The sequence below is a fragment of the Haemaphysalis longicornis genome, unplaced genomic scaffold, assembly GCF_048455015.1.
Source record: "Haemaphysalis longicornis isolate Haplotype H1 unplaced genomic scaffold, Haemaphysalis longicornis Haplotype H1 scaffold_2, whole genome shotgun sequence".
NCBI classification, from domain to species: domain Eukaryota; kingdom Metazoa; phylum Arthropoda; class Arachnida; order Ixodida; family Ixodidae; genus Haemaphysalis; species Haemaphysalis longicornis.
Window position 1 is genome coordinate 43,215,995 of NW_027526295.1, and position 26,322 is coordinate 43,242,316.

At 45.3% G+C, this 26,322-nt stretch overlaps 1 protein-coding gene across 1 annotated transcript in view; it reads right to left on the minus strand.

Moving 5' to 3' along the window:
- Positions 1-1,380: 1,380 nt before the first annotated feature.
- LOC144168849 (juvenile hormone acid O-methyltransferase-like) overlaps positions 1,381-26,322 on the minus strand; it is a 41,628-nt gene continuing 16,686 nt past the window's right edge. Inside the window, exons 2-4 of the mRNA XM_077697836.1 lie at positions 20,009-20,561; positions 15,615-15,780; positions 1,381-1,984 (exon numbers count right to left, since the gene is read on the minus strand). Coding sequence (XP_077553962.1) covers positions 1,809-1,984; positions 15,615-15,780; positions 20,009-20,561 — 895 coding nt within the window. The 3' untranslated portion in view covers positions 1,381-1,808. The remainder of the gene's footprint in view (positions 1,985-15,614; positions 15,781-20,008; positions 20,562-26,322) is intronic.

The following is a 26,322-nucleotide window of genomic DNA, read 5'->3' on the forward strand; positions in this document are numbered from 1 at the left end:
TCTCTAGGACGTCTATCGCTACGGATGATAACAGCGGTTTCGGGTACCCCGCTACATGAAGTCTGTCTATCTGCTTACTAAGACTGTTTGGAATAAAGTGAATACATGATACACTTATTTAAGGCATTTCTGAAGCGGGTTGCACGCTTGACGTTTTTATGAGATTAGAATGGCATGACCGAAACTGTAAAAGTGGCTTACTGGCTCTTAATGCATCCGCCTACAAGATGTGATTGCACGAAAACTGAAGCTTCAGATCTAAAACCCTCCCCGTCTTTTCCACTGGTAATTCAAACGTTAAAACTGGTGCCTTAAAACAATCACAAAACTAGTGCAAAGCCTGAAACATTATTTGTTCAAGACCCACCTCGTTAGAGTTAAAAATTACAAATCTTCTAGCTAACGAAAAGTTCTAGTTACATTTGAAATTTGGAGTTAGTCATGCAGCAAGTAACCCAAGTGGGCTATTAACAGGTCACTCAGAATTGGTTCTATACAGGTCCTGTACAGGACAAACCTATTCTGCGTGGCTGCTGCAATCGCGAAGCGCAGAACATCGTTCTGGTATATCGCTTGCACAGCGCGAACAACGCGAACGAATTGGGTACGCTGTTAGCGTCGGTCCTCTCATGCTATGCTTAAACGCCTATAATGTCGTTATTCAGGTCCTATTTAGGGAAACATTTGTGTTATCAGTTGCTACACCCCTGGTAAAATAAAGTGTAGCGCGAATGCCGTACTAGTAGCAGGCGGGAAAAGAGGGTAAACTGACTTTAACGTGTACAAATTGCGCATATAATGAACAACAAAAGAACCACAATGAGCCAATGCCTGGTCGAGAACGATAGAATGTTACTGTTGAAGCGGTAACGGTGCGAACCATGTTTGGTAGGGTATGCATGGGGTGTGCGAGAAATGTGTGTTTCGGGTATCCTGCTGCGGTAACGTAAAACCCCAATTATTCCGCTATATAGGTCCCGTGTCAGCAAACATTTGCGTCATCGATTCGTACACCCCTGTCATCGTAGTGTAAAATGGAGGGTAGCACGAGCGCAGAACGAATAGTATGCGCCAAAGCAGAGTAAATTGACGTTGGCGGGTCCAAACTGTGAATACTAATTACCAACAAAACAAACCACAACCGGCCAGCGCATGTGCGAGAGAAATAAGACGTGACTCTTGAAACACTAAGGACGCGAAGCGTGCTAGCAACTCTATGCGCGGGGTGCACGAAAAGTGACGTGTTGCCGTTATTTAAATCAGGAACCAAACATGCGCATAGATACCAGCATCAAGCTCATGATGGACGGAATCACGTGCCTAAGCACTATTCAAGATTTATTAATGAATAATTTTTATTGACAATGAGCCTCTCGTGGATCGTGATAATTCGAACGTAACAAATGCCAAGGCATGCTGGATTTAATCGCCACCCTAAATGAAATGTTACAGTCGAGGCAGCTGAAACGCAGGATTGCGGGTAGCTGTTGTAGTCAATACCCTGTGGAATACTACGTGACCTTTTAGGTTAAGGAGAAATGCATTGCAATGGCCTGCGTGGAAAACCATACCAGTGTGCTTTACAATTCCTAGGAGTAGTTGGTAATGCTCAATAAAAACCTATCCTCATGCATGGCATACCGTGCAAAGTATGACGGAGTTGCCTGTCAGTAAAAGAAGCCTGTAAATAAGCCCAGCACCTGTATTTTGGGTTCGCCACCCACGCAGTTGTTTACTCCTTTATTCGGAGCAAGGTGTCAGGTATTGCTTGTCGAAAGCAAAAAGTCATTATTGAGCTCATGCAGACCCTAAGGGACACTCGGCGCCTTCCTGGAGTGCGCCACAAGCACGTTGTAGGGCTGGCTGATGCCATCAGCTGTCATTGGGGATGTCTCGAGCAGCGCGATTCTGCAGTCTTCCCAGAATTCCTCGCGCTTGGTCCTCGGGATATTTTCGTCCAACTTGAAAAATGGGATGTATGAACCTGAAATAGAACACAAGATTCCTGTGTTCTTAGTAACAAAATTATTTCTCAGTTGATGTGGTAGACAGCTTGTATTGTTTCTTCCTTCGGCTGACTAATCTTAGACATTGAGAACTACAGTAAAACATGCGCGAAAAAAGACGGCTCCGCAGAAAAGAAAAAACAAAAACACAGGAGACGGGGGCCCTGTAACTGTATTTGGAAACGTAAACATATGTGACAGACCCCTACAACTCAAAATGACTGACACACATACAAGTATCAATATTAGTACAAAAATATAAAAAAAGACAAATACGAACTCTCAGGTGCACAGCCTAATATCCTTGCAGGTGTCGCCTCACGAATGCCAACTCAGCGTACTGCATACTGAGCGAAGGGGAGCTACGCCCATCGACCCCCCTGCTAATTTTCCCCGCTTCCACATACTCCATTTGGGTAATGCCCCTGTTCTTCAACAAAACGATTGCTTTTCTTTTTGAAAAGTTACTTACACCCTTCTTACACAAATGCTGCAGGTTGGAATCAACCATATCCGAAGGAATTTCCGTATCCAGCGCGATACTTGTGTGCCGAGAATCTTTAAGAATTTGCGGAGCCCAATTGTCTAATTCAGAAGCACTAATTTCGGGGGGATCGAGAGTTTGGAGAATGAAATTATCCCTTCCTAATGTCTCAGGAGTGGAGGTCCAACATGCGTGCTTGGCGGGTGATGAGTCACGCTGCACGCTATTGCCTAACCGTAGTTGGAATCGACTGGTGCGATTCTTTCGTACACCGATGGTCTTGAATTTGATCCCAGGGAAGCCTGCCCTTGCGAGTACAATGTTGGTCTCCGCAGGCTGCATGTGGCGCGTTAAAATCGCCTACTGTGATAATCGCATGCGGTGATACCGACTGTTTAGCAAAAGTGAAGAGGGGATTAAGTGTATGCCCTGTTTCCTTCGGACTTCTGTACACGTTGAGGATGTAAAGCCGCTCAGCGTCTCTTTTGCTCGCAAAGAGAGTCACCAAGTCGTGAGGAACAGCGATTCCACCAAACGCCGTGCGTTCAGCAGGAATATTAAGATGAACTAGCACTGCTCTTGCCGTTACCCTTGAAATGCCTTATAGCCAGGAAGCTCAACTAATCAGCCTACTTCTTGTAACGCAATTACCGTAGGGGGAGTTTCCATTGCTTGCGTTAGAAGGCTGCAGGGCTTGTCGCTTTCGCCGATACCCCGTGCAATTCCACTGCCAGACCCCAATGTGCCGCGGGTCCTTCTTATTCCCTGGAGACGTCATAATTTAGGACGAGAGCCGGGTTAGAATTGCAGAGGGTGTTAATTTTGTTCACGAGCTCTTGAACGCTGTTGCGCAATTATAAACTTAAGGCCACTACGTTAGCATGAACATTCGATATGCCGGCTTGCAGGGCTTGGTGAATATTCGAGCATTCGGCTTTTTGCTCCGTCAGCGCCTGCTTACAGGAGACGTCAATCTCGGTCAATTGGTGTTGGACTTGTTCGGGTGGTGTAACTGGAGATTCACAGGAGCGTGATTCGTCTGAGACCGCCTTGCGTTTGTGGGAGGAGGAGTAGGCGAAGTGGAGTCCTCTTGCCTAGGGGTTAATAGCGACTTGAGAGCTTGGTTTTTCTTGTCGCAGAGCCGCATTCTCTTGGCGGAGGAGGGAGATTCCAGCCCGGATAGCATTGAGTTCCTGAAGGGTATCCTTTGAGGGGCTGAGGGGAAGTGGTAGGGGATTGATTTGCGAGTGTGGGCAGGCGCTACCGGGCAGCTCACCTGGTGGTCGGGGGTGGCTTGTTCACCTGCAGGCGGGTACTTATGCTTGGCAGGAAGTCCTTGTGGTTGGCCGGCTGGAGGCTTGATGGGGGTTCCCTGGAGGAAACCTTGGCGGCCGGAGGGTCCGGTTCGCAGCGGTGGTGGGAACTGTTGTCTATCGCTCTGTCCTCGAGTTGATAAGGCTGGAGCACCACCCGTTGCGGCGATTTGGGCGCATGTAGGTGCCCGCAGAAAGCTGTGTTTCCCACGACGGTGAAGGGAGCTCGGAGCGCGCTGTACTACCGCCGCCACGACTCACTACATGTCAAGGCTACTTTGACCTGTACCGGTAACCACCACGTTCTGCGTCCAATTCCTTCATTTGCGGACTGTGACTTTTCCACCCGTCTGAACTAATTACCGCTTTGTCGCAGTTCTCTGTTATTCTTTAGTTAATCACTGTTGTCTGTATTTGTTTGGGTTTCGGGTCACATAAAAAGAAAGTCTCGTTTTCACAGTTTATTAGTCTGAACCTGATAATGGTCAGGCATTACATTCGTTGCATTTCCCGCAGGAGGGGCGGAACAAACGCACTCGCCAGGAGGGATCCTCAAGACTGCTTCCATTGACGCAGCACGGCAGCATTAAGATGCCACAATTTCAATGCAGCAATGCTGCATTGAAATTGAGCTGGCTCGCCTAAAGGGCCGGCCAACGCATTAGGCGAGGAAGTGGTATTCGCTTTTTAAGCAAAGCTTATTAAAGTCGCCCATAAGACGCCGCGTTCCGTCAACCTCCCCATCAAGCTTAGCCAAAGTCAAGCCAGTGCCTCCTGCCCAGTGCATTAACGAGTCTAATCGGAAGTTCGTACCAAGGTGAGAGGAGAATATGAGAAATAAGGGTTCCTTCTAGCACAAAACAGTACTGGGGATGCTTATACGTTTACAGGAATGTCAGGTAAAATCCTAGTTGGAGCTCTTAATGATCTGCTGTAAAACTTCAGGCCGCATTTGTCACCACTTCACCTGGACTGCGCACTTCAAAGGTGGTTCCGCCCGCTCGCCATCGTCAGGAGCTGTCTTTTCGAGCCCGTGGGTAACTTTACCTCTGAAGGCGGTAAGAAATGCGTACGACAGCGCTCCACACTTCTTTGGGGCTGCTGTTTCCCTTCCTTCGCATGAGATCCCGGCTCGCATCTCACACTGCAATTTTGGGGTGATTTTGTGTACCACAATTTTTTTATACCTGACACATTTTTTTTTTAAACACAGCTCTACGTAGGGCTTCCTCCTTCGGTGAAATTTTGCGTCGCTTGTATGCGGCGCGATAAAAAAAATTCACTGGTCATCCGTCATTGCAGAGTAGAATTGGCTCCTAATTCCTTTTGCGTGGCCGCAACAGCCGCCGAAATCACTCGGGCGCTAAGAGCGTCATGGCACAATAAAGTGGTTCCATTTGGCAGTAATGCATTTGAAGTAAGAGTATTAAAATTATGCGTCCTTAAAATATGCTGGAGTTGATGTACATCGTTAAAATGTGGAAGTTTACAAGGCATTACAGCCGTCGTCACACTATTTCTCATAAATTATAGCTCGTGTATTTCTCGTATTACAAAAGCGATGAAACAAAGCACAGTTTTTTATCAGTTCACTCTTACCTCTAAAAAATTTTCATCTCACTTCCTAACTTCCAATTAGTTTACAAGCTGTATGTACGTCATCCTGGAGGTCGCTTGACGTGGGGGGAATGAGTCGGCAAAAGTGGCTCAGCCATTTTAGGGGCTCGTGCTGTCGGCGTCTAGTGTCGTCTTCGTAACCTTCGTCTGATGTAGTCAGGGTAATAAAACACAGGAACACTCGTTTACGCCTCGCACTACAACGTAACGCGTAATAAAAAAACACCGGGACACTTGTTTGCACCGCGGGCTAGAGCGCTTTGTGGTTCAAAGACGCGAGACTTTTACCCCAAAAATGTATACTTCGATCTTTCAACGGTATCATTTCCGTTGGCGAAAACGCCAAGGCGCCAAGAATAGACTCATGCTTCACCCCTGCCCAGGTTTCACGTTAGTGGAGATGGCCCGGGATTTTTATAATGCGTATCATTGTTTGCCTAGGACCCCTCACAACCAGGACGATGGAACGCCCTCCATTCCCATAAAAATGCAGATATCGCTGAAGTTCAGAATCAGAATCAGAAATGTTTTTTTTTTATTTTCCTCAGTGGAAAAACGGACCTCAGACAAAAAGCTGCTCATTCAGCAGCTTTGCGAGGCCTGAGGCCCTACACACAAGGTGGCAGCGGCAGCACACAAGACACTTGCAGGCTCGAAAAAATGGGAAAGGAGATAGAGAGAAGAAAAAAAAATGTTCCCAAAAACGGTGTGATCAAGAACAACAACAAACTAACAGAAATACTTTCATACGCACTAACGTAAATATAACACCACAGTACACTTACGTAGTATAAACCCATGTACACGCGAAAAAATTTCAACAACCGTGATCATATACACACCGGCATAAACACGGATACAGGTGTATGACATGTGCACAAACGTCCAATGCACGCATGCATACCTGCAGGGAAAACGACAATTTATGACAACTTACCTTCGGGGAAAACAAATGACGAAAAAGCTTGGTACGCTTGGTAAAGAAAAAACAAAGAAAAAACGGAAGAAGCAGACGTTCACACAACGCTGTGAACAACGTAAAAAAAAGAAAAAAACGCGCACGCACATATATGGAACTCAAAGGCAAATCCGACAGGTCTTTTTGGATAAATAAAAGTAAAGCAGTCTAGCACGCCACATGAGACCTCGCTGCTATCTTCTACCCTTCAGAAATTCTGTTGAAAAATTGTTCAATTAGATCAAGCTTATTTATTTTGGGACCATCAAAAAAAGTTATATTACTGTTCAGGGTGTAGCGTATTATATATTTTAATATTTGTTGGCCGTAGTTTGTGCGCGTTCTGGGAACAATCCACTTTTCTGTGCTTCGAGTGTTCGCGGCCGGTATGCGTTCTTGCAATGCTGACATTTTCATTAGGAAAGAGGTGCGGAGTGAGGCTTTAGAAGTGAACAATGAAACAATAATATACTGCAGCATCATGGGAACGGGTAGACATTTGAAGCGAATGAAGAGTGGTTTAGTATGAGCACAGTACTGTTCGCCCGCAACGATGCGAATCGCTTTCTTTTTCAGGCCTACAATTGTATTCATGTTAGTGTGTGAGGCTGTACTCCAAACAAGATGACAATATGTAATATGAGATAGAAATAATAAATCGTATATCTGCTTTTTTATGTTAACCGGAAGAATATTATGACACCGAAAAAGGGCTCCTACAGCTTTTGACAAACTTATGGCTACGTAATTAGCGTGCTGAATCCATCGCAGGTGCTCGTCAAATATAACACCGAGTGTTTTATGCTAGCTAACCACCTCAGTAATATTGTTACCAAAGTTAATAACTAAATTTGTTTCTACGTGCCGATTGATTGGGCGGAAAAGGACAGCTTTCGACTTAATCGTAATTATTTTTAGATTGTTCATGTTAGACCAATTTAAAAGGCATTTTAGGATTTCATTTGCTTTCTTAAATATTTCTGAAGTTGTAGAACCAGAGATAAATAGGGAGGCGTCGTCAGCGTAAATTACAACTTGAGTTTCTTTAGAAATCGTTACCAGGTCATTCATGTAAACATTAAAATGAAAAGGTCCCAATATACTGCCCTGAGGAACACCGCATTTTAGGTAACGTTTGGATGAAGAAAAACCATCGATATGCACTATTTGTTGACGATCTTTAAGGTATGAACTGAAAATTTGGAGTGTCGTGCCTCTCACTCCGTACTTGTTTCATTTATCTAAGAGGATATAATGGTTTAAACAATCAAAGGCCTTACTGAAGTCCACAAAGACACCTAATGTTAGAAGTTTGTTTTCTATGTTCTGTAATAAAGTTTCTTTTTGGTATAATAAAGCCGATTCTGTAGAGGAACCTTTACGGAAACCGAATTGAGATTGTGAAATAACTGATTCGCATCAAAGAAGTTTTGCAAACGTGCAAGTAGGACAAGTTCCACCTGTAATCGCTATAATGGCGTAAATGGTCGCACAAAATTTTGAAAAACTGCAATAACGAAATTGAAAATAGGGAAAATGGCGAAACGTGCAACTCCGTGCATTTCCACAATATTGTAGATTTCCCGCAAGTTCCACCTGTAATCTTTGTAATAGCGTAAATTGAGATAATTTGTCAAGCGAAATTCTTAAGAAGTAAAAAAAAATAAGAAGAATATAAAATAATTAAGGAAACTGCCGAACCATGTCAGCCCGTCATTTCCCCCATAATGCAGAGTTTGCGAAAATTCTATGTCTAATCGTTATAATAACGTAATGGAGATAATCAGTGTGACAAAATTTTGACAGACTAAAGAATGAGAAAAAATAATAAAAATTACGGAAAACGACAAAACGTACAACGCATGGCATTTCCTCAATAATTCAGATATGGCGAGAATTTCACATTTCAACGTTATAATAGCGTAATCCGAGATAATTTCTCGCAGGAAAGTGAAAAAAATAAAAAAACTATAAAATAATTACGGAAAATGGCGAACCATGTAACGCCCTGGATTTCCAAAATAATTGAGATTTCGCAGAACTTCCAAATTTATCGTTATGATACCGTAAATGGAGATACTTGGCCGGACAAAATCTTGAAAAACTAAAAAAACAAAAAAATACTAAAAAATTACGGAACATTGCGAAACGTATAAAACCCTCCATTTCCACAATAATGTAGATTTCGCAAAAGTCCCACCTTTAATCTTTATAATAGCGTAAATGGAGATATATGGTCGAGCGAAATTTTGAAAAACTAACAAAATAAAACATATAAAAAACAATTACTAAAATGGCGAGCCGTGTTATAGCCTGCATTTTCACAATAATGCCGACATCGCGAAAGATCCACTAGTAATCGTTACAATAACGTAAATTGAGATACTTGGCCAGAGGAAATTTTGAAAAACTATAAATCAGAAAAATATCATAAAAATACGGAAAATGGCGAAATGTATAACGCATGCCATTTCTACAGTGACTCAGATTTCGCGAAAGTTCCACCTGTTATCGTTAGAATACCTTAAAGGAGCCATGAAGAGAAAACACAAGTTTGGTTCATTCGAAAGATTGCCTCGTTAGAACCATAACGACACCACTTATAACGCAAACTTCGCTTAAATAAGCTACATAATTAGGAAAAAAGGAAATGACCATGCGACCCAACCGCTCATTTTCCGCAACAGAACCTGTGATGTCACTTGGGAATGCTCTGCGATTGGCGGAGGCCGGCAAAAGCAAACGCATGTTAGGCAGGGCTTACAGTTTGCATAGTGAGCTAAATGCCCGTGAAACATACTGCACATTCTTTTTATGACAAAGAACGGTGAAGTAAACGGTTGAAGGTCCGAACAAACACGCAAGCGTGTGCGCCAATGCATACGAAACTAGCGCCGGCCGAGCTCGACATCTCGCCGTCGCGCAGACGAATTTTCGGGTTCGAGGCTCTTCGGGGCCAACGAACCGTTCCAGCACGCACAGCCGCGACCTTGCTTCGTATCGTAATCCCTTCACAGGAGGTTGGCCGTCATATCGCCAACCAGCAAAGGTAAAAATAGAAACGAGGGGAGTAAGGAACAGCAAGAAGCGACGAGATAGTGCCAGTCGTTGCGTAAGTTTCGAATGGTGTTGGCTTCCTGCTGTCGTTACGAGCTCGTTTCCAGTTTACAACCACTGAAAACTTCAGTTTGTTCGAGTACTTTACAATGAAATTTCGTTGCAGCGTTTTGAAATGCCCATGTAGTACGGGCAAATCGTCGAGGGAGTGCGACATCCCCGCCGGTGAGGAGATCTCCTTTCATGTGCTGCCCAACGACGAACCTAGGCGAAGCGAGTGGCTACGTTTTGTGAACTTTGCAAACGGAGGAGAAAGAGAGCTAAAGGAAGTACGAGTGTGCTCGCTTCATTTCCGAGGAAGTGATTACGGCAGGGACCCTTACGTTAGCTCACTCCTGGGACATGCTGGCGCTCGTCGCCGACTTCGTCAAATCGCTTTGACTTGGGGAAAAAAATGCCGTAAACACCGTGCATTGACGCTCGTATCTTTCGGGTCGAAGCAGAGAGCTCGCGCGAACGGCTTTCCATACACGACACCGGCCAACTGGCAAAAGTGATACTGCTACTGAAATTGAACTATTATTAACCGTAATCAAAATACGGCACATACGTACCAGTCTATATTCGTTCGTCGCGACGGGGCTGACGAGGCAGCGGTGCCACCGGCTGGGCGTTCGTCTGTTGTGGCTATCGCGGAATGGTCGCTTTCCCGTCCACCGCGTATCCCACAACTCTTGCCGCTTGTGCACTTAGAAGCATTAAGCGTTTTAGTGGTGTGATGTTGTTAAATGCAAGCCCGAGCTCCTCGGCGAGAGTTTTGTTCTCCGGATTAGGCGATTCCATGACTAGGGCTGCGGGTGCACTAGGTTTTACTAGTATTTTTAAAATGGCCGCCGTCTCGATCGACTCCCGCGTGTAGGTGCTATATGGAGTCGAGATACTAAGTATCTGTTTCATGGACCGGCTCTATGACGCCATTGTACACGTCACGGAATGTTCAATTTTAGCGGGAGATTTAAAATTTTGGCTCAAATTGCCTTATTTCTCAGTGAATAAAGCATCATTTGCTTCCGGGAAAGCGCTTGGGGTACTATGACACACCTAATCTTTCGAATAAAACAAACTTTTGTTTTCCGTTCATGGCTCCTTTAAAAACTAAAAATGAAATATATATATATATATATATATATATATGTATATATCAAGGTTGCAGTCGTCATTGCCAGTGCTATTCGGCTGTTTCCGAAATATTTAATAGTGCCGAATAACGTGTGTTTGTCATGTTTCTTTGATACAGTAATAAATAGGCGAAAATATAAGTCGAGAAAAAATCCGCCTTTTTTCCGGGAGCGGGAGTCGAACCCACATCTCCGCATAACACGTGCGGTGCGTTAACCAATTACGCTACCCCGCAGCTTTTTTTTTTTTTTTTTTTTTTTTATTGCCTGCTTTGACATTTGTACAGCACATCACACATCATGCCATGTAATGATATGTCAACCCTACTTGGCTGACTACTTGGCTTTAAAACTTTCTAAGACACACTAAATCGTCAAGCACAGGCAACCACTCAGGGGGATCATCCTCAGCACGAAACACTTCCCGTATATACTGTACGCTTTCAATGAAATTTTCCCTGACAGGCCGGGCATTTATATCCGCATTCCTCACCGCCATTCTCGTCCTCCATATACTATGAAGGCTGAGGAGCATGATCAAATCGTACGGCACCCCGCCCTCATTTTTTTCAGGTAAGAACCGAATTCCACGCGGCGTTATGGGTAAGTCTTTCTTTAACGTACGTTGGAGGACGTCCCAGTGGAACACTGGGTCCCAACAGTCGATGAAGACGTGATTAATAGTTTCCGGCTTTTTGCACAGTCTGCAGTCGGTTGTCCACGGCACAAAAATACCTCTTTCTGCCAACCAAGTATCTACTGGAAGGGTTTCACTGTGTAGTTTAAAAAAAAAGGACTTCATTGCAGGCTTCACAGGCATACTTTTAACCCTCCTCAAAACATCAAGCCCTGTGCCCTCACCGTATAACGACCTATACAGTGGCACAGGTAAACAAACATCAACTAAATCTTTGTACAGGCGCTTCCTGGAAACACTACACAGGTAGTCGAAAGAAAAACGTACCTTCAAAAATTCAACAGACAGAGCCACTTCACGCAAATATCCTTTCACCCCCCTGCACACAATATCACTTGAAGACACAACAAAGTCAGGCAGCACATTTTTCAACCGCACTTGAATTACAGTGCGCAAGAAGGCGTCTTTTTGATCCCGGACAAAACAAAACCTTGCGACAACTTGTCGTAAAAATAAATGACAAAGACCAAGACCCCCCTTTTTGACTGGGCGAAAAATGTTAGACCGACTGGTTCTTTCCCAGCTGGAAGACCAAATAAAGACCGCAAATACTCTGTGGATTTTTTGGACATTAGCACGTGACATACACAACACTTGCAGCACGTACCACACTTTGGCTAACAAAAAAAGGTTGCAGATAGTGGCCCCGCAGCGGCTCCTCTCTCGACTTTACAGGGGGGGTTTATATTTACGAGTGCTCTGAGGCTGGCCAACTAGCGCCGCCCCTGGACCGCCGCGGGAGACGTAGAACGTCTTTTTTCCCAGCGGCCGCCACGTAAGACGTGGTCGGAGGTCGGGGTTAGCAATTGGCATATCCGAACTGCTGGAGCCAGAGCCCTCGTAATGCATGTAGCAGAACAGAAAGATACGGGACGAGGGACTCTGTAAGGACGTATTTCAAGGTTGCAGTCGTCATTGCCAGTGCTATTCGGCTGTTTCCGAAATATTTAATAGTGCCGAATAACGTGTGTTTGTCATGTTTCTTTGATACAATAATAAATAGGCGAAAATATAGGTCGAGAAAAAATCCGCCGTTTTTCCGGGAGCGGGAGTCGAACCCACATCTCCGCATAACGCGTGCGGTGCGTTAACCAATTACGCTACCGCGCAGCGGTTCCTCTCTCGACTTTACAGGGGGGGTTTATATTTACAAGTGCTCTGAGGCCGGCCAACTAGCGCCGCCCCTCGACCACCGCGGGAGACGTAGAACGTCTTTTTTCCCGGCGGCCGCCACGTAAGACGTGCTCGGAGGTCGGGGTTAGCAATTGGCATATCCCAACTGCTGGAGCCAGAGCCCTCGTAATGCATGTAGCAGAACAGAAAGATACGGGACGAGGGACTCTGTAAGGACATATATCAAGGTTGCAGTCGTCATTGCCAGTGCTATTCGGCTGTTTCCGAAATATTTAATAGTGCCGAATAACGTGTGTTTGTCATGTTTCTTTTATACAATAATAAATAGGCGAAAATATAAGTCGAGAAAAAATCCGCCGTTTTTCCGGGACCCACATCTCCGCATAACGCGGGGTAGCAGCCGCTGCGGGGTAGCGTAATTAGTTAACGCACCGCACGCGTTATGCGGAGATGTGGGTTCGATTCCCGCTCCCGGAAAAACGGCGGATTTTTTCTCGACTTATATTTTCGCCTTTTTAATATTGTATCAAAGAAACATGACAAACACACGTTATTCGGCACTATTAAATATTTCGGAAACAGCCGAATAGCACTGGCAATGACGACTGCAACCTTGATATATGTCCTTACAGAGTCCCTCGTCCCGTATCTTTCTGTTCTGCTACATGCATTACGAGGGCTCTGGCTCCAGCAGTTCGGATATGCCAATTGCTAACCCTCACCTCCGACCACGTCTTACGTGGCGGCCGCTGGGAAAAAAGACGTTCTACGTCTCCCGCGGTGGTCGAGGGGCGGCGCTAGTTGGCCGGCCTCAGAGCACTTGTAAATATAAACCCCCCCTGTAAAGTCGAGAGAGGAGCCGCTGCGGGGTAGCGTAATTGGTTAACGCACCGCACGCGTTATGCGGAGATGTGGGCTCGACTCCTGCTCCTGGAAAAACGGCGGATTTTTTCTCGACTTATATTTTCGCCTATTTATTATTGTATCAAAGAAACATGACAAACACACGTTATTCGGCACTATTAAATATTTCGGAAACAGCCGAATAGCACTGGCAATGACGACTGCAACCTTGATATATGTCCTTACAGAGTCCCTCGTCCCGTATCTTTCTGTTCTGCTACATGCATTACGAGGGCTCTGGCTCCAGCAGTTCGGATATGCCAATTGCTAACCCTCACCTCCGACCACGTCTTACGTGGCGGCCGCTGGGAAAAAAGACGTTCTACGTCTCCCGCGGTGGTCGAGGGGCTGCGCTAGTTGGCCGGCCTCAGAGCACTTGTAAATATAAACCCCCCCTGTAAAGTCGAGAGAGGAGCCGCTGCGGGGAAGCGTAATTGGTTAACGCACCGCAGGCGTTATGCGGAGATGTGGCTTCCACTCCCGCTCCCGGAAGAACGGCGGGTTTTTTCTCGACTTATATTTTCGCCTATTTATTATTGTATCAACGAAACATGACAAACACACGTTATTCGGGACTATTAAATATTTAGGAAACAGCCGAATAGCGGTGGCAATGACGACTGCAACCTTGATATATGTCCTTACAGAGTTCCTCGTCCCGTATCTATGTATATATATATATATATATATATATATATATATATATATATATATATATATATATATATATATATATATATATATATATATATATATATATATAACTACAAAAAATGTCGAACCGTGTAACGCCCTGCGTTTCCGCAAAAATGCTGATTTCGCGAAACTTACAAATTTATTCGTTATAGTAATGCAACATTGGTAGGACGAAATGTTGAAAAACTATAAAATAAGAAAAATATTGAAAAAACTACGACAAATGGCAAACCGTAAAACGAACTGCATTTCCACAGTAATGCAGATTTTGGGAGTTCCACGTATAATAGTTCCGCGTAAATGAGAACACTGGTAGAAAGAAATTTTGAAATACTAAAAAATAAGAAAATACAAACAAAAATCCAGAAAATGGCGAACCATCTAAGGCCCTGTATTTGCACATATTTCGCGAATGTTCCACTTTGAATCGTTATAACAGCGCAAATGAAGATAGCGAAAATGGTCGTACAGGATATAGAAAAACCAAAAAATCTGACTGTAAAAACTCACACCAAAGACACGCGGAAATAAGAATGCTATGCATTTGTAGGTAATTTTCTGAATTCCTGCAGAATTTCTATGTTAACTTCGGGGCCTAAATAGGTGAATCTATGAATCGACAAATGTGTAGTAAAGAGTTTTTTTTTAATATTTCGAGTTTTGCATGGCCGAGGTGTATGTGCTAGCTTTTTATAGCAACTCTGTACAAGCGAGAATATTGTGGGAATTATTTGAGCCGCCGGGGCGGGAAACGGGCATGAATGTCCTTCTTTAAAGCGCAAAGTCGGCTATATTTTCATGGCGGAGCCAGGAGTAACAGAAACCATGTTATCAATATCTTTGGCACTGAGTATCGGCGATCGCGGTATGCTTTAGCTGTTTTTCTTTTTTTTGTGCAAGAACATTTATTACCCCATTATCTGAAAATCCAGGGACAGTCGCGACAGGGCATTGATTGTCAAAATAACACTTAGCGCAAAGTCAACAAAAGTAAAGAACTTTTGGGTCCATCTGGGGAAGACAAAACTGCCGCTCTTCTAGGAAAGGGGCAGCTGCTCGCTGCAGCTGATGCCACTCTCCGCGAACACCCCGCCAGCGGTAACAAGGTGAAGATTTCGTGCGTGGCGTATACCACTCGGATGACGCACACATCGAGGAAAAAGAATCTCAAGTAACCCCTACCTGCCTTTACTAGATATGCTGTATTGCAGTTAACAGCCCCGTGCAATGAAAGCAGCAATGGGGAGACAGTCAGCTGTATTTTTTTTTCCTCAAGGGTCACTTGCAAGCAGACACCGAAATCTGGTGTTTATGAGGTTCTGCGTGCCAAAACTATAATATACGCTATGAGGCGCACCGCAGTTCAAGGCTCCATATTGGTCTCGATCAGCTGAGGATCTCTAACGGGCACAGAAATCTCGACATATGGGCGTTTCGCTTGTCGCCTAAAAGCAGCCGACGAGGCCAGAATCGAACCAGCGTCCTTGGGCACCGCATCACTACACCTTAGCCACTCAGCCACCACGGCAGGTCAGAAACCGATCTTCGCTGCTCGAAGGAGCCACACTCACCGAGACAGGCTTCCGCCGTGGGGAACACCCACTGGCTCGAGTAGATGTGGCAGGCCACCACGTCCAGCCCAGCGGCTGTGGCGGCGCTCCTCTCCCGTTGTTTCAGCTCCTCCCACGGCACGGGGGCGTTGTAGCTGAACCGGTCGGACAGCATTCCACTCAGGTCCTGCACACACAACCAGTGCATTGAAATCCGTGAAAAAGCATGGCAGCCCGCTTGGTCTTCAGGATAGCTGATGGCCACGAATAATCAACCCGCGCGTTCTGAAATATTGCGGAAAAGGTGGCCAGAATACATGGAGCGAATATGTGACAAAAAGACTAAGAACAACGCCCGGCGGCAAGTGCCCGAAGCGCGACCGCGGAAACACGATCTTTTTGGGCTGAACAATTGCTATAGGGTAGCAAAAACTTTTTTCTCGTTTTTTTCCCCCCTTTTTTCTGTCTTTTTTGTTTGTTATTGTGCCTCCTTATTTTTGTATGCAAACGCATATGATCTTCCGCGAATGAAAGTTTACGGACATTCCTTTCCTCAGAGTACAGAATAAGTTGGTTTCATGGTTATATACGTAGAAAATGTAGCAAGGGAGAGGGCAGGGCAAGGGAAGGGAGAGTTCGTACAATCGGATCATGGTTGGTGGGTAGGGAAGAAAGTGAAAGAAATTGAAGAGTGGAAAAAAAGATAACAAGAAATCATAGTCACGCGATACGAAATGAGAAAAAAGAAGGAAAACATTTTAACAAGGTAATTGCTGTTTTCAGAGTCCCGTGGTAACAGAGGGGAAAGAGGGGGGTCGAAAGAAAACATACCCATGCAATCATATGGCGCACATCTGGCCGTACGCATCCGTTCAGAGAATCAGAGTCAGGTGAATGAAACGTGAGAGATGTCTATACTTGGCTTCTGGTGGTGGGAGAAAAGGTTAGCGCGCACAAAAGCAGTCAGACAGGAATTTTCGACAAGAAATGAGCCTACAGTCATATGCAAAGAGCAGAAAAAAGCAGCAAAAAAAGGACAGGGGCAAGCAGGTCATGAAGAGAAAGGTGACAGAGGACAAGTGCACGCACATGACGCGCACCTGGAGGTACACATGTGGTCGGTACAGGGTACCAGTTCGTGGAACCCCGAGGCGGTCAGCAATAAATATTACAAAATAGAAATGCAAAAACGGAAAGGGAGAGGAAAGCAATTCCAAACGCTCGCGTGCAATAATAGATTAGAAGGTGAGAGTACCAAAGCTAACAATGGTAAAGCAGCCTTCTACACAAAACATAATGTCCAGACTTGCTGGTCAGATTGTTTTAGTGAAGCCACTGTGCTAAAGAACTTAGTGCAATAACGAAACTATAACCGTCTATGGGGGGGGTCGCCAACTGGAAAGAAATAAACAGGCATAACACTATCCTCAGAATGCTGAATTCCAGCATACAAAAAAGAACGAGAGAGGGGGAGGAGAAGGCGCAAGGCGAAATTTTAATCGAAGGAAAGACACGTCAGTTTCCTATAACTTTCACTGATGCCAAACGACGGTGACTTAACTTATAGATAAGGTAGGACTCATGAACCTCGCTATCGTGATGCGTTTTTGCGGGGCAGGTTTTCGCATGAGAGCGGTGATTGTTAAACATCAAACTGAAGGGTGTTTCAGTCTGCCCGATGTATTTTTTGCCGAAGAGGGTGCATTCCAGCAGGTATACGACGTTGGTGTAGTCACAGTTAAAGTTCTCTTTTACAATAATATAATAGTTTCAAGCCATGCTAGCGGCGCGCTGTGCGGTGGTCATTTGTGCGCATACCGTGGTTAGTTACAGGGCATGCAACCAATGGTCTGTGGTCGGCTGATTCTGGATTTTGTGAGAACATCGCCCAAATTTTTGCACTGTCTATAAACAACACGTGACGACTCGGGAAATATTCTTTTTAGGCGTTCACTTTAACAAGGATATTGTGGTGTTTCCCTAGTATGGATGCAACTTTCGGGGAAGAGGACAAACGGGTCAAAACGAGTTTGCTTTTGGGTTGGGTTTCCGAGCTGTTTTACGGAGAATTTCCGTGCCGTTTAACTGGTTAGCTGGGGTAAAAGCGTCGTCGATCACCTGCTCTGGGCATTTTTTATTCAAGAACGCTGCTTTAGGTTTTCTGCAGTTAGAATCGAAATCCGCTTGGCTTGTGCAGATTCGCCTAAAACGGTGAGATTAGCTATAACGTGTTGCGGTCTTGCAGTGCCTGCCATGGCTGCTCTGGAAGTGCAAATACTGGCACGTGTCCGTATGTTTCCTATACGATTAGTCTGAAGCCTGCCCTGAGAATCTGTGACTGTAACATCCAGAAAATTTATGCTGTGTGTAGAGCAGGAACAAGAGAGGGAGATCCTAGGATGCGCGAGGTTAAACGCCTCAATAAACATAAAAAGGAACAATTTGGTAGGTCGGTCTGTCTTTCAATTCAGCCGACAGGCTAAACTTCACGCGTTGTTCAGCAAAATATACGCTTATATGAAGAAGAGCGTCAGTATATAACTCGTGTCTGCAGCGTTCGGTCAAATGAAAGTACAAGTGCGCTCAATTTTCGTGAGTGCAAAGCGAAAGAAAACGCGCTATACCAACGTTTGAAACACGAAATAAAAACAAGGCGGTCACTCAAGCTTCGCGCTACAGGCTCGATCGTTAAGACTCAACAGACCCAACAGATGGCTCGCCAGCTTTGCGAACTCGACAAAATTGAATTGAATGGGTGCACCGAGAAAGGAGGGAAATAGAGTGAACCACAAGCTGGACGCTGCTGGACGCATTGGCGCACCGGCTTACCTTTCGTCACAAATTTCATTTCATTCCGTTCGAGACAATGATGTGTATTGTATTCCCATATCTTGTGGTCAGGTTTCTGGGACATTATTGTAAAACAAGGCATTTTACCCTTCTCATTTGCCATTGCGACGATTGGGGCCGTGAATGGTGTTTTTCACACACGAACATGCCACGACCGCGCCACAAGAGAGTCAGCCTACGCGTCCCGTACAAACATCTAGGTGCTCCCAGTTCATCAGTCATTTTCCATTAAATAGGTCCGACAAAGACGTCTGGTTAATTAAAGAAAAAGGTTACTGGAGAACAAAAAGAGGGAAATAACGGAGAGTGAGGTGTGGTGCCCTGTGGCGCAGCATGGTTTTTACGTGCGGCACCTGCAGGGATCGTGTGCGGCTAGAACACGTGTCAGCTGGTCAGGGCATGTGAGGTTATATATGTCTTTCCAACAACAAAATCAGCTGACAGTAAGCGCTTCTGCTGTTCTCCTTCTCTGTCTCTGTTCAACTGCGCCTCCTCCAGATTTCCTAAAAAAGCTCCGCGACTCTCAGCATCTTCGCTGACTGCGCGCGGCAGAGGATCCTTCTAGGCCTTGTATTTATGGCCAAATAAAGTTCTCTTCATTTCCAGCTCTCTTTCTCTCTTGGATGCACGCGCCCCACATGACGTCAGTCTCACACGGACCGCAGCGTGGCCGACCGCTCTCAAGAATGAAACCCTCGGCCAAAACAGTTATCACTAGTGAAAGAGGTAATTTATTATTCGCCCTGGTATTAAGGTAATCCTCTTTAGAATGGTAGACCTCGCATCCCTGATCTCCTTGAAACTGCCATCTAGACGCATACTCTCTATTGCCTCAAATAGCCTGGACCACACAGACTTAGAACCTAGAGTGGCGGGCAGCCTGCGACGCGCCATTTGGTGCGCGCGGTCGGATATCACCAGTTTCATGCCAAGCCCTCATCGCATCAGAAAGGTGCGTTTGTCGAAAAGGTGCTCCATTCTCCGGTGCTCTTCGCGTGCAAAGAGTAAATTAGATTACAGCACAAGGCACAAAATGCTTACACACCAAACTTCCTCCAATTTCATACCGAACTTCAAGGAAAAACGGAGGTATTGGCACAGTTATCTCAGTTTGAAGGGTTTGTGCCAGGGCTGCTTTACCCAACAACTAAGAAAATGTCTCGCATAAAAACATCTGGGAGCACAAAATGCACAGCAGCAATTTTGCAGTTAAAAGGGATGCATTCGGATACCATGAATGGCTGAATGAACAGCGTAAAACGACTAAGACGGAGGTAAAGAAGACACAATACAAACGCCCAACTCTGCCAACTCTCGATTCTACTGCTACAAATTTCTCATTAACCCTACTGTGGTGCTCGTGGCCGACTTGTTTAATCATTAATCAAAACATTGCGTCCATTACTGAGGTCTGCACCACCCAGTATATGAAAAACAAAAACATATGACGCTGCTATGCCGACTTTGAATTACCAAGTCTCAGGGGTTGTACTCAGGAATAATTGCAAATATTTTTATATAGTTGCCGCCAAAAACAGCATTAAAAACGGGGCTCAAATACTCACTGGCATGTAAGGCCTCCATTGCTGCTTGCTGAAGACCTTGTGCCACATGTCTGTGATGCCTGTCCTGACAAAGCAAGCGACCAGGCACTCTCCGTCGCCTTTTAGCAGTGTGCTAACATTGTGGTACGCCCTCTCCAGGTCCCACACGTAGTGAAACGTGAGGAAGGAGTAAACGCGGTCAAACTGACCGTACTTGTCAATTATTGCTTGTGGTTCTCCGCGCTCAATGTCCAGATGCTCGAAGGCTACCTCGGGCTCTCGGCAGTGGCGCCTCGCATAGTCCAGCATCTCCCAAGAACTGTCCACGCCAACCACGCGCCTGCACGGCCGCAGATGTGGCAGCAGGTGTTCCTGGATGAAGTTGCCCGGCCCGCAGCCGACGTCAAGGTGCTGATCACCTTCGCAGCACGGTCGCAGGAAGCGTACGCTCTGCATAGCCGCCAGGTTCTCCCGGTAGCTGTACTCCTTTAACTCCACGAAAGGCCCGGGACCGAGGTTGGACGGGCTTCCTTCCATCTTTTGGCAGCTACAGCTTGTTGTGGCACTGCAATACCTGGTGAATGCGGTATTTGTAATGTTGGTTGCTTTGAAAAGTCAGGACAGCTGAGGGGCAGCAACAAAGTAATATACCGTGCTCTAGCTTCAAGGATTCACTCGAGAAATCGCCTTAAAAACGAAAACCCCTTCCGGAAAGAAGCAATAACGTTTTTGCGGCAGTCGTACTGCTCACGGCAACAGCTAGAATAGAGTGCTACGAAAACTGGTGCACAAGGAGTACCGCGTAAAATCGTCCATGGTGCCCGCGTGCATATTCCAAGCGTTCGTTGTCAGCGACTCTTGGATGTAGAGGCACACATAATTGTGTTTCTGAGGCTTACAGAGGTACGACAAAATAGCAACAATCGTTTCTTGTCTCGACCGAGAAAGCTACATGCTTCGCCCCGAATGGCACTTTTGGTGGCACACTTGTAATTTCAAACCTATAAAACAACCGAAAAATTATTCTAAGCGTCACAGTAACAAAAACAATGGCGAACGTATAAAGTTCTTTATTGTTAGCGTTTTCACAGGGACGCCATGCACGAATATTTGGTTGGCGGGAAATGCGTAGGGGAAAACGCACGTGACCACTTTGGCGAGCACTACGTTTTTGTCACCCCAGCATGCTTGCACGAGGAGTAACTCTCAATCAGACTAGCACAAACTTGGCCTCGCAGGCATTGACTCGCATTAACGTTTGCACTAACTTCAACACCACACATAACTGCATTCGGTCCGTCACCAAGAGTTTTTTTGCACATTTTATTTCATGTGCTCTAATTCACTTGACTCTCATGTTCATTCTTATACTTCTACCATTCTCAGTAAGTGCGTAGCCGTACCGGCAGTCATGATTTTTCTGACCCTCAGTCAAATACATTGATCGTTTGTTGCGCATAATTGCCGTAGAAGCGTTGGCTCACCTTTTGGAGCCAGCTTCCGTAGTTAACTGTGGCGCAATCTATCAACAATATCGTCAGGAGCTCATCGTTTTCTATGTTATTACCGTGTCTTTAATGCAAGCTTCCCTGGTGTAGCTACGTCTTCGCTAAGCGTTGGTCGCGTTAAGCACAGCGCCTAGAGTTCCCAATATAATGGTAGTAGAACAAAGGTTCGGGCTCCCACCCAGTACCTTGCTGAGTATTTGACGTCCGATTGTGTTTGTGTTCAGAAAAAAAGCGCAGCGGAGTTGTTTATGTTTTTTTTCTCAATCATCTCTGCACCGGACTCTGAAGTTCAAATAGGAGTTTATTACCTGTTCAATATGCTTGAAATTCTTCAGTGCGTAACGTTTTGAAAGATTTTCTTGCTACAATTTAGGTGCTGTCAAAAAACCCCCAGCCGTTAGTGAACTGCCGGCAAAAAACACACTTTAAAGCCAGAGTCAGATACCTTGCTGCGAGATTGTGCGTATTGGTGATGCGCAATTTCTGGTTATACTCAGAATAGGGAGCTTAAATTTAGTGTCTGGAACACTGCCATGAAACGTAGGTAAGTAGCATGCCTATAATGTTTTGTAAAACAAACATACTTCTTCACATGCATCATCTAGGCTGTAAAGTTCTGGCGAGTAAAAGAAGCGGTGAGATCAGGTAACGAAATTAGTGCTTCATGCACTACAATAGAAGGATAGACAAAAAAATCAAGAAATATCAAGTGTATCTTACTTTTAAACACAAAATAAGAGTAATTGAAATCCCATAAACTATGTACGGAACTGTTTAAAAAAAGAACCCATTATACGGTTTCAGAAAACATTATCATGTTTGGAGACACACAGCCCTTATAGAAGCAATAAGATTTACCCGAGAACAAGAAGACTTTTTTTAGTAATAGAGAATTCCTTTTTGGGGCCTCTCTATAAAACATTGGTTTGCAGCTCTGTACGTTCTTTAGAGTAAAATTTTCAGGTAACCACATTTTGTTAGTTATTGCGAAGCTTTGTTCAAGGGAGTAAAACATGAAAATATCGATGAGTTTTCGTAGCGCCGGTTATTTTGATTGCAAGTATGTATACAACAATTTTTATCCTGTTGAGGTACGGCCTTCTCGTTGTGAAACACGAAAGATACAGAAGAGTAGAGAATTTCACTAATAAATTCTGTTTGTTATAATTTGCTTCGTTGGAAATGTGGTCCTAAGGTTGAGAAATTGTAAAAGTAGGATATTTGTTCCCAGTTTTTTTTTGTATAGTAAATAATTGAATAATTGAACGCGCGTGAAGACTAAATGGTTTCTATTAAATTTTTTATTCATCCACAAGGCAGAGAGGGCGGTTTCGAGGTATTTATTAAAAAAATTACCATTCCTTTCTGAAGAAAGCTGTGAGAACCGTTTAAGCTTTCCAACACCAAAACTGCGTCAACAACTTCGCTAGAAGTGCGTCTAACCTTCGCTCAGAGTGCGTCCCATTGCCGGTCAAATCTTCATATACCCAAAACTCAATCAAATAACGAATTCATGCGACGATTTTACGCGCACTTCGCAAAGGCATATAGGGATAATATAAACGTATATTGATACGTGGTTTATAAGATAAAGGTGTACTATTGTACTCCTTCTTATTTGATCAATATCAGTACTGTCTAATCTACAACCACTCGTTGTTGGCTATTTTCTATTAACCATTTTGACACTATGCAAGCCTGGTTTCGCGTACGCTCAGTGTGCTAAGACTCAACAGGTCTTCTCAGAGCTTTTCGGTGTGCCATATGGTCCATGGTGAAATGCATTAGTTTCTTGACCGCATACAATAGGTCCCACTAAGAAAGCTTTCGCTTTAAGAGCCGTCGTTTGAAGCCAGTGCACTAGCTACGCAAGGAGGTTCTTTGAAGGTCTTGCAGACATGTTTCTCTATTGATGCGTCTCACGGCTACATAACGCCTATTGCCCAATGTCGCCTCCTTGTTGACGCCACGTATATTTGAGCTTAATGTGGCTTTTTGGCTTAGCCTGAAGACAATAAAGCAGCCATGCAGACCAATGTTGCCGATTCTTTTGTTTTACAAGGCTGGCCGCAGGATCCACGCGGAAATAAAAAATTTAGTGCCCTTCCACTCTGTCAAGAAGGATGACCTGCAAAGCAGCACACCCTCCACGGAGTGCATGAAGCAAAACACTTTTGTTGGCAATTTACGACTTAGCATACTTCCTGGCTAATTACCAAATTAAATTTGCAAAGACCCCAGCTTTATCCTAGCGAACAAGCATAGAGCTGTCTCTTTCCTTCCCGTGTCGTAGGCATCTTACTGCTTGTGTAACACGCCAACCCATTCCACTCTGCCACTGAGGACACCGGCAACCGGTCATGAGCGGGCACTTAGAAGAGAAAGATACTGTCGAACATGTCGCTCTGAAAGCCCTTTAAACATAACGAGTGATATTGGCACACGTTGGCGTTCCAAGCGGGCCAGTGCAGTGTCCGTTCATTCGGGAGTGATTCGCAGCTACACGACCAGCTGGAACTTAAGGTGGCAACGGTGGTGTCAGCGGATTTCCGTGGTTTTCGCGCCCATTTACGCTTGTGTTCGGGCTGACGCTTAAGTTTCAGCTCTGCTTCCTCCACGCGAGCGACATGCGTCCGTCCCGTAGCGAGTTAACACCTCGAGGACTTTGACCTCTGTATTAGTGGGCACACACGTGGGTGTCGCTTTCGCTGCCCAGTCGTAGGCTTCTTATTCTATGTGCAACCCACCAACCCAGACCCAAAGCGCTCTAATACGAAGGACAGCTGACCGGGTGCATTGAGCCATGAGGCTGCCACGTTAAAATCTCCCACCACCCCAACAGCTATGTCATCGGTAGCGGCATTAACTCCTGCTGTGCGTGCATGCCCCCTCCCTTCATCCCCAAGCCTAAACCGGTAACGCCTAACCCGCCTAAACCGGCTTCGGGGGATCGGGGCCTAATTAGGCTTGAGAGAGGAATGCTTTATATGTGACCAGATTAAAATCTATTATTATTCTTCCGCCAGATGAACTATGACCATCTGGTCGACGAGGGCCTCCGGCGCCACAATGTTGCTCGAATGGCTTTCAAGCTAAAGAATAGTCATGTTCTCGCGCCGGCGTTCCAACGGGGCAAGTTGCTTTCAACCGGCACGGGCGCCCAGATAGTCGGCGTGGTGGAATTAGAAGCGGCAACAGCCGCGACTACGTTTTCGGCGGCGGTGGTGGCGGCGGCTTTCGGGCGACTTTACACCCATTCGCGCCTGTGTTGATTCTCCGAAATCATCTGATAACGGCGCTACGGCCGCTTCCAGCCAAATGCGCAACTAGTGAAAGAGCCATCAGTGGTGGCGACGGGAATAATCGTTACGATAACCCTTGTAAAAGAGGAGTCGACGGTGGTGAGGAGGAGCCCCGGGGTGGCGCCGAGTAAATCTGCTTCACCAGAATGAAAACTGGGGGGAAGGGGGGGGGGGGGGACCGCAGAAAGTGATACATTTACTGCTTTGCAAAAAAAAGGACCAACCGTGCTTTGCGCTGCGTGGGACGGCAGCGAAATCCCTGAAGTCGGCTTAGGGAAGAAAAACCATACTCGTCTGGCAGGGCAGGCAAGCCTCAGTCGTTCTGCATTTATCTCGGAGGCGGCCGTGAAGGTTCCAGAATAACCCGGGATATACAAGCCCCTTTTTACTGTTGGCTGGTTAGAAATTCTCATTTCTGCATCAGGACTGAGTCATCTGTCGGAATTGCCAGTGCCATTCCACCACAGTCGCAATTATTTGCAGCCTAGGTATTCTGTTACCGACTTTATCACTGGATGTGCCGACCCGGTTAAATACTTAGGCGTTCATATAGGTAGCGTCTTAATCTGGTCCTGTCACGTTAACAACATAAGAAAGTGGTCTAACCGTAATCTTTGCATAGCCCCTCCTCAATAAAATTACTTGATTGCTTAACTTTCATGCGGCATAAACTCGAGTAAGCTAACGCTGTTTCTGACACCTACCAAGCTTACTTGATTAACAGCCTACAATTTCATCATAATTACAATACTCGATTTATTCTTCCGTACTAATCATACCATTCCCGTGTTTCAGAGTTAAAAGCAGGATGTAGTTTTCGCACTCTTCATTCTCGCAGTAAGATAGCCCGACTCTCTCTCTTCCACAAATTCGTTCACTCACAATTACTTGGAAACAACTACGTCCGACTACCTCCCCGCATTACCAGCACTATTCACCCCAAGACAGTCTATCCCGAACGTACCCATACTAGCCCTTCTCAACAGTCGTTTTCATTCCGCACCACCCGAAACTAGAATGACTTACCTGCTGCAGTTTCTGCTATCACCAACCAATCCCGTTTCAAGCACGCCATTTAAGAAGTGCCACCATAACTCCTGTACCTCATCTGTTGCTATTATTATATCGTTGTAACTTTACTTTCAAGTGCCGCGTCATTCCCACCCATCACGTGTTGTTCCGATGGTACCTTCGAGGAATAAATAAATAAACTTGCGTTACTCGCACATTTCTGCAAGAATGCCTGTAAAGCTTCTCTCCGTATTAACTTCCGGCCTGTACGTTCCTACTTTGAGTTCACTGTTATAACAATGCCTCTGCGGAAGCGTTGCCAGCTAGGTTAGTTGAAGAAATGAAGGAACTTAAAAGGGCGGCCAGTGGTTCAACAACTAACACTAGTTATCAACGAGGGGGAATGTTTTTGGTATGTATATATTTACCCTTCTTGATACTACACTTCCGTTGTTAAACCAGCGGTCGCCCTTTTAGATGCGACTGCATCTCATTCACTTGCCTTGTCCCTCCA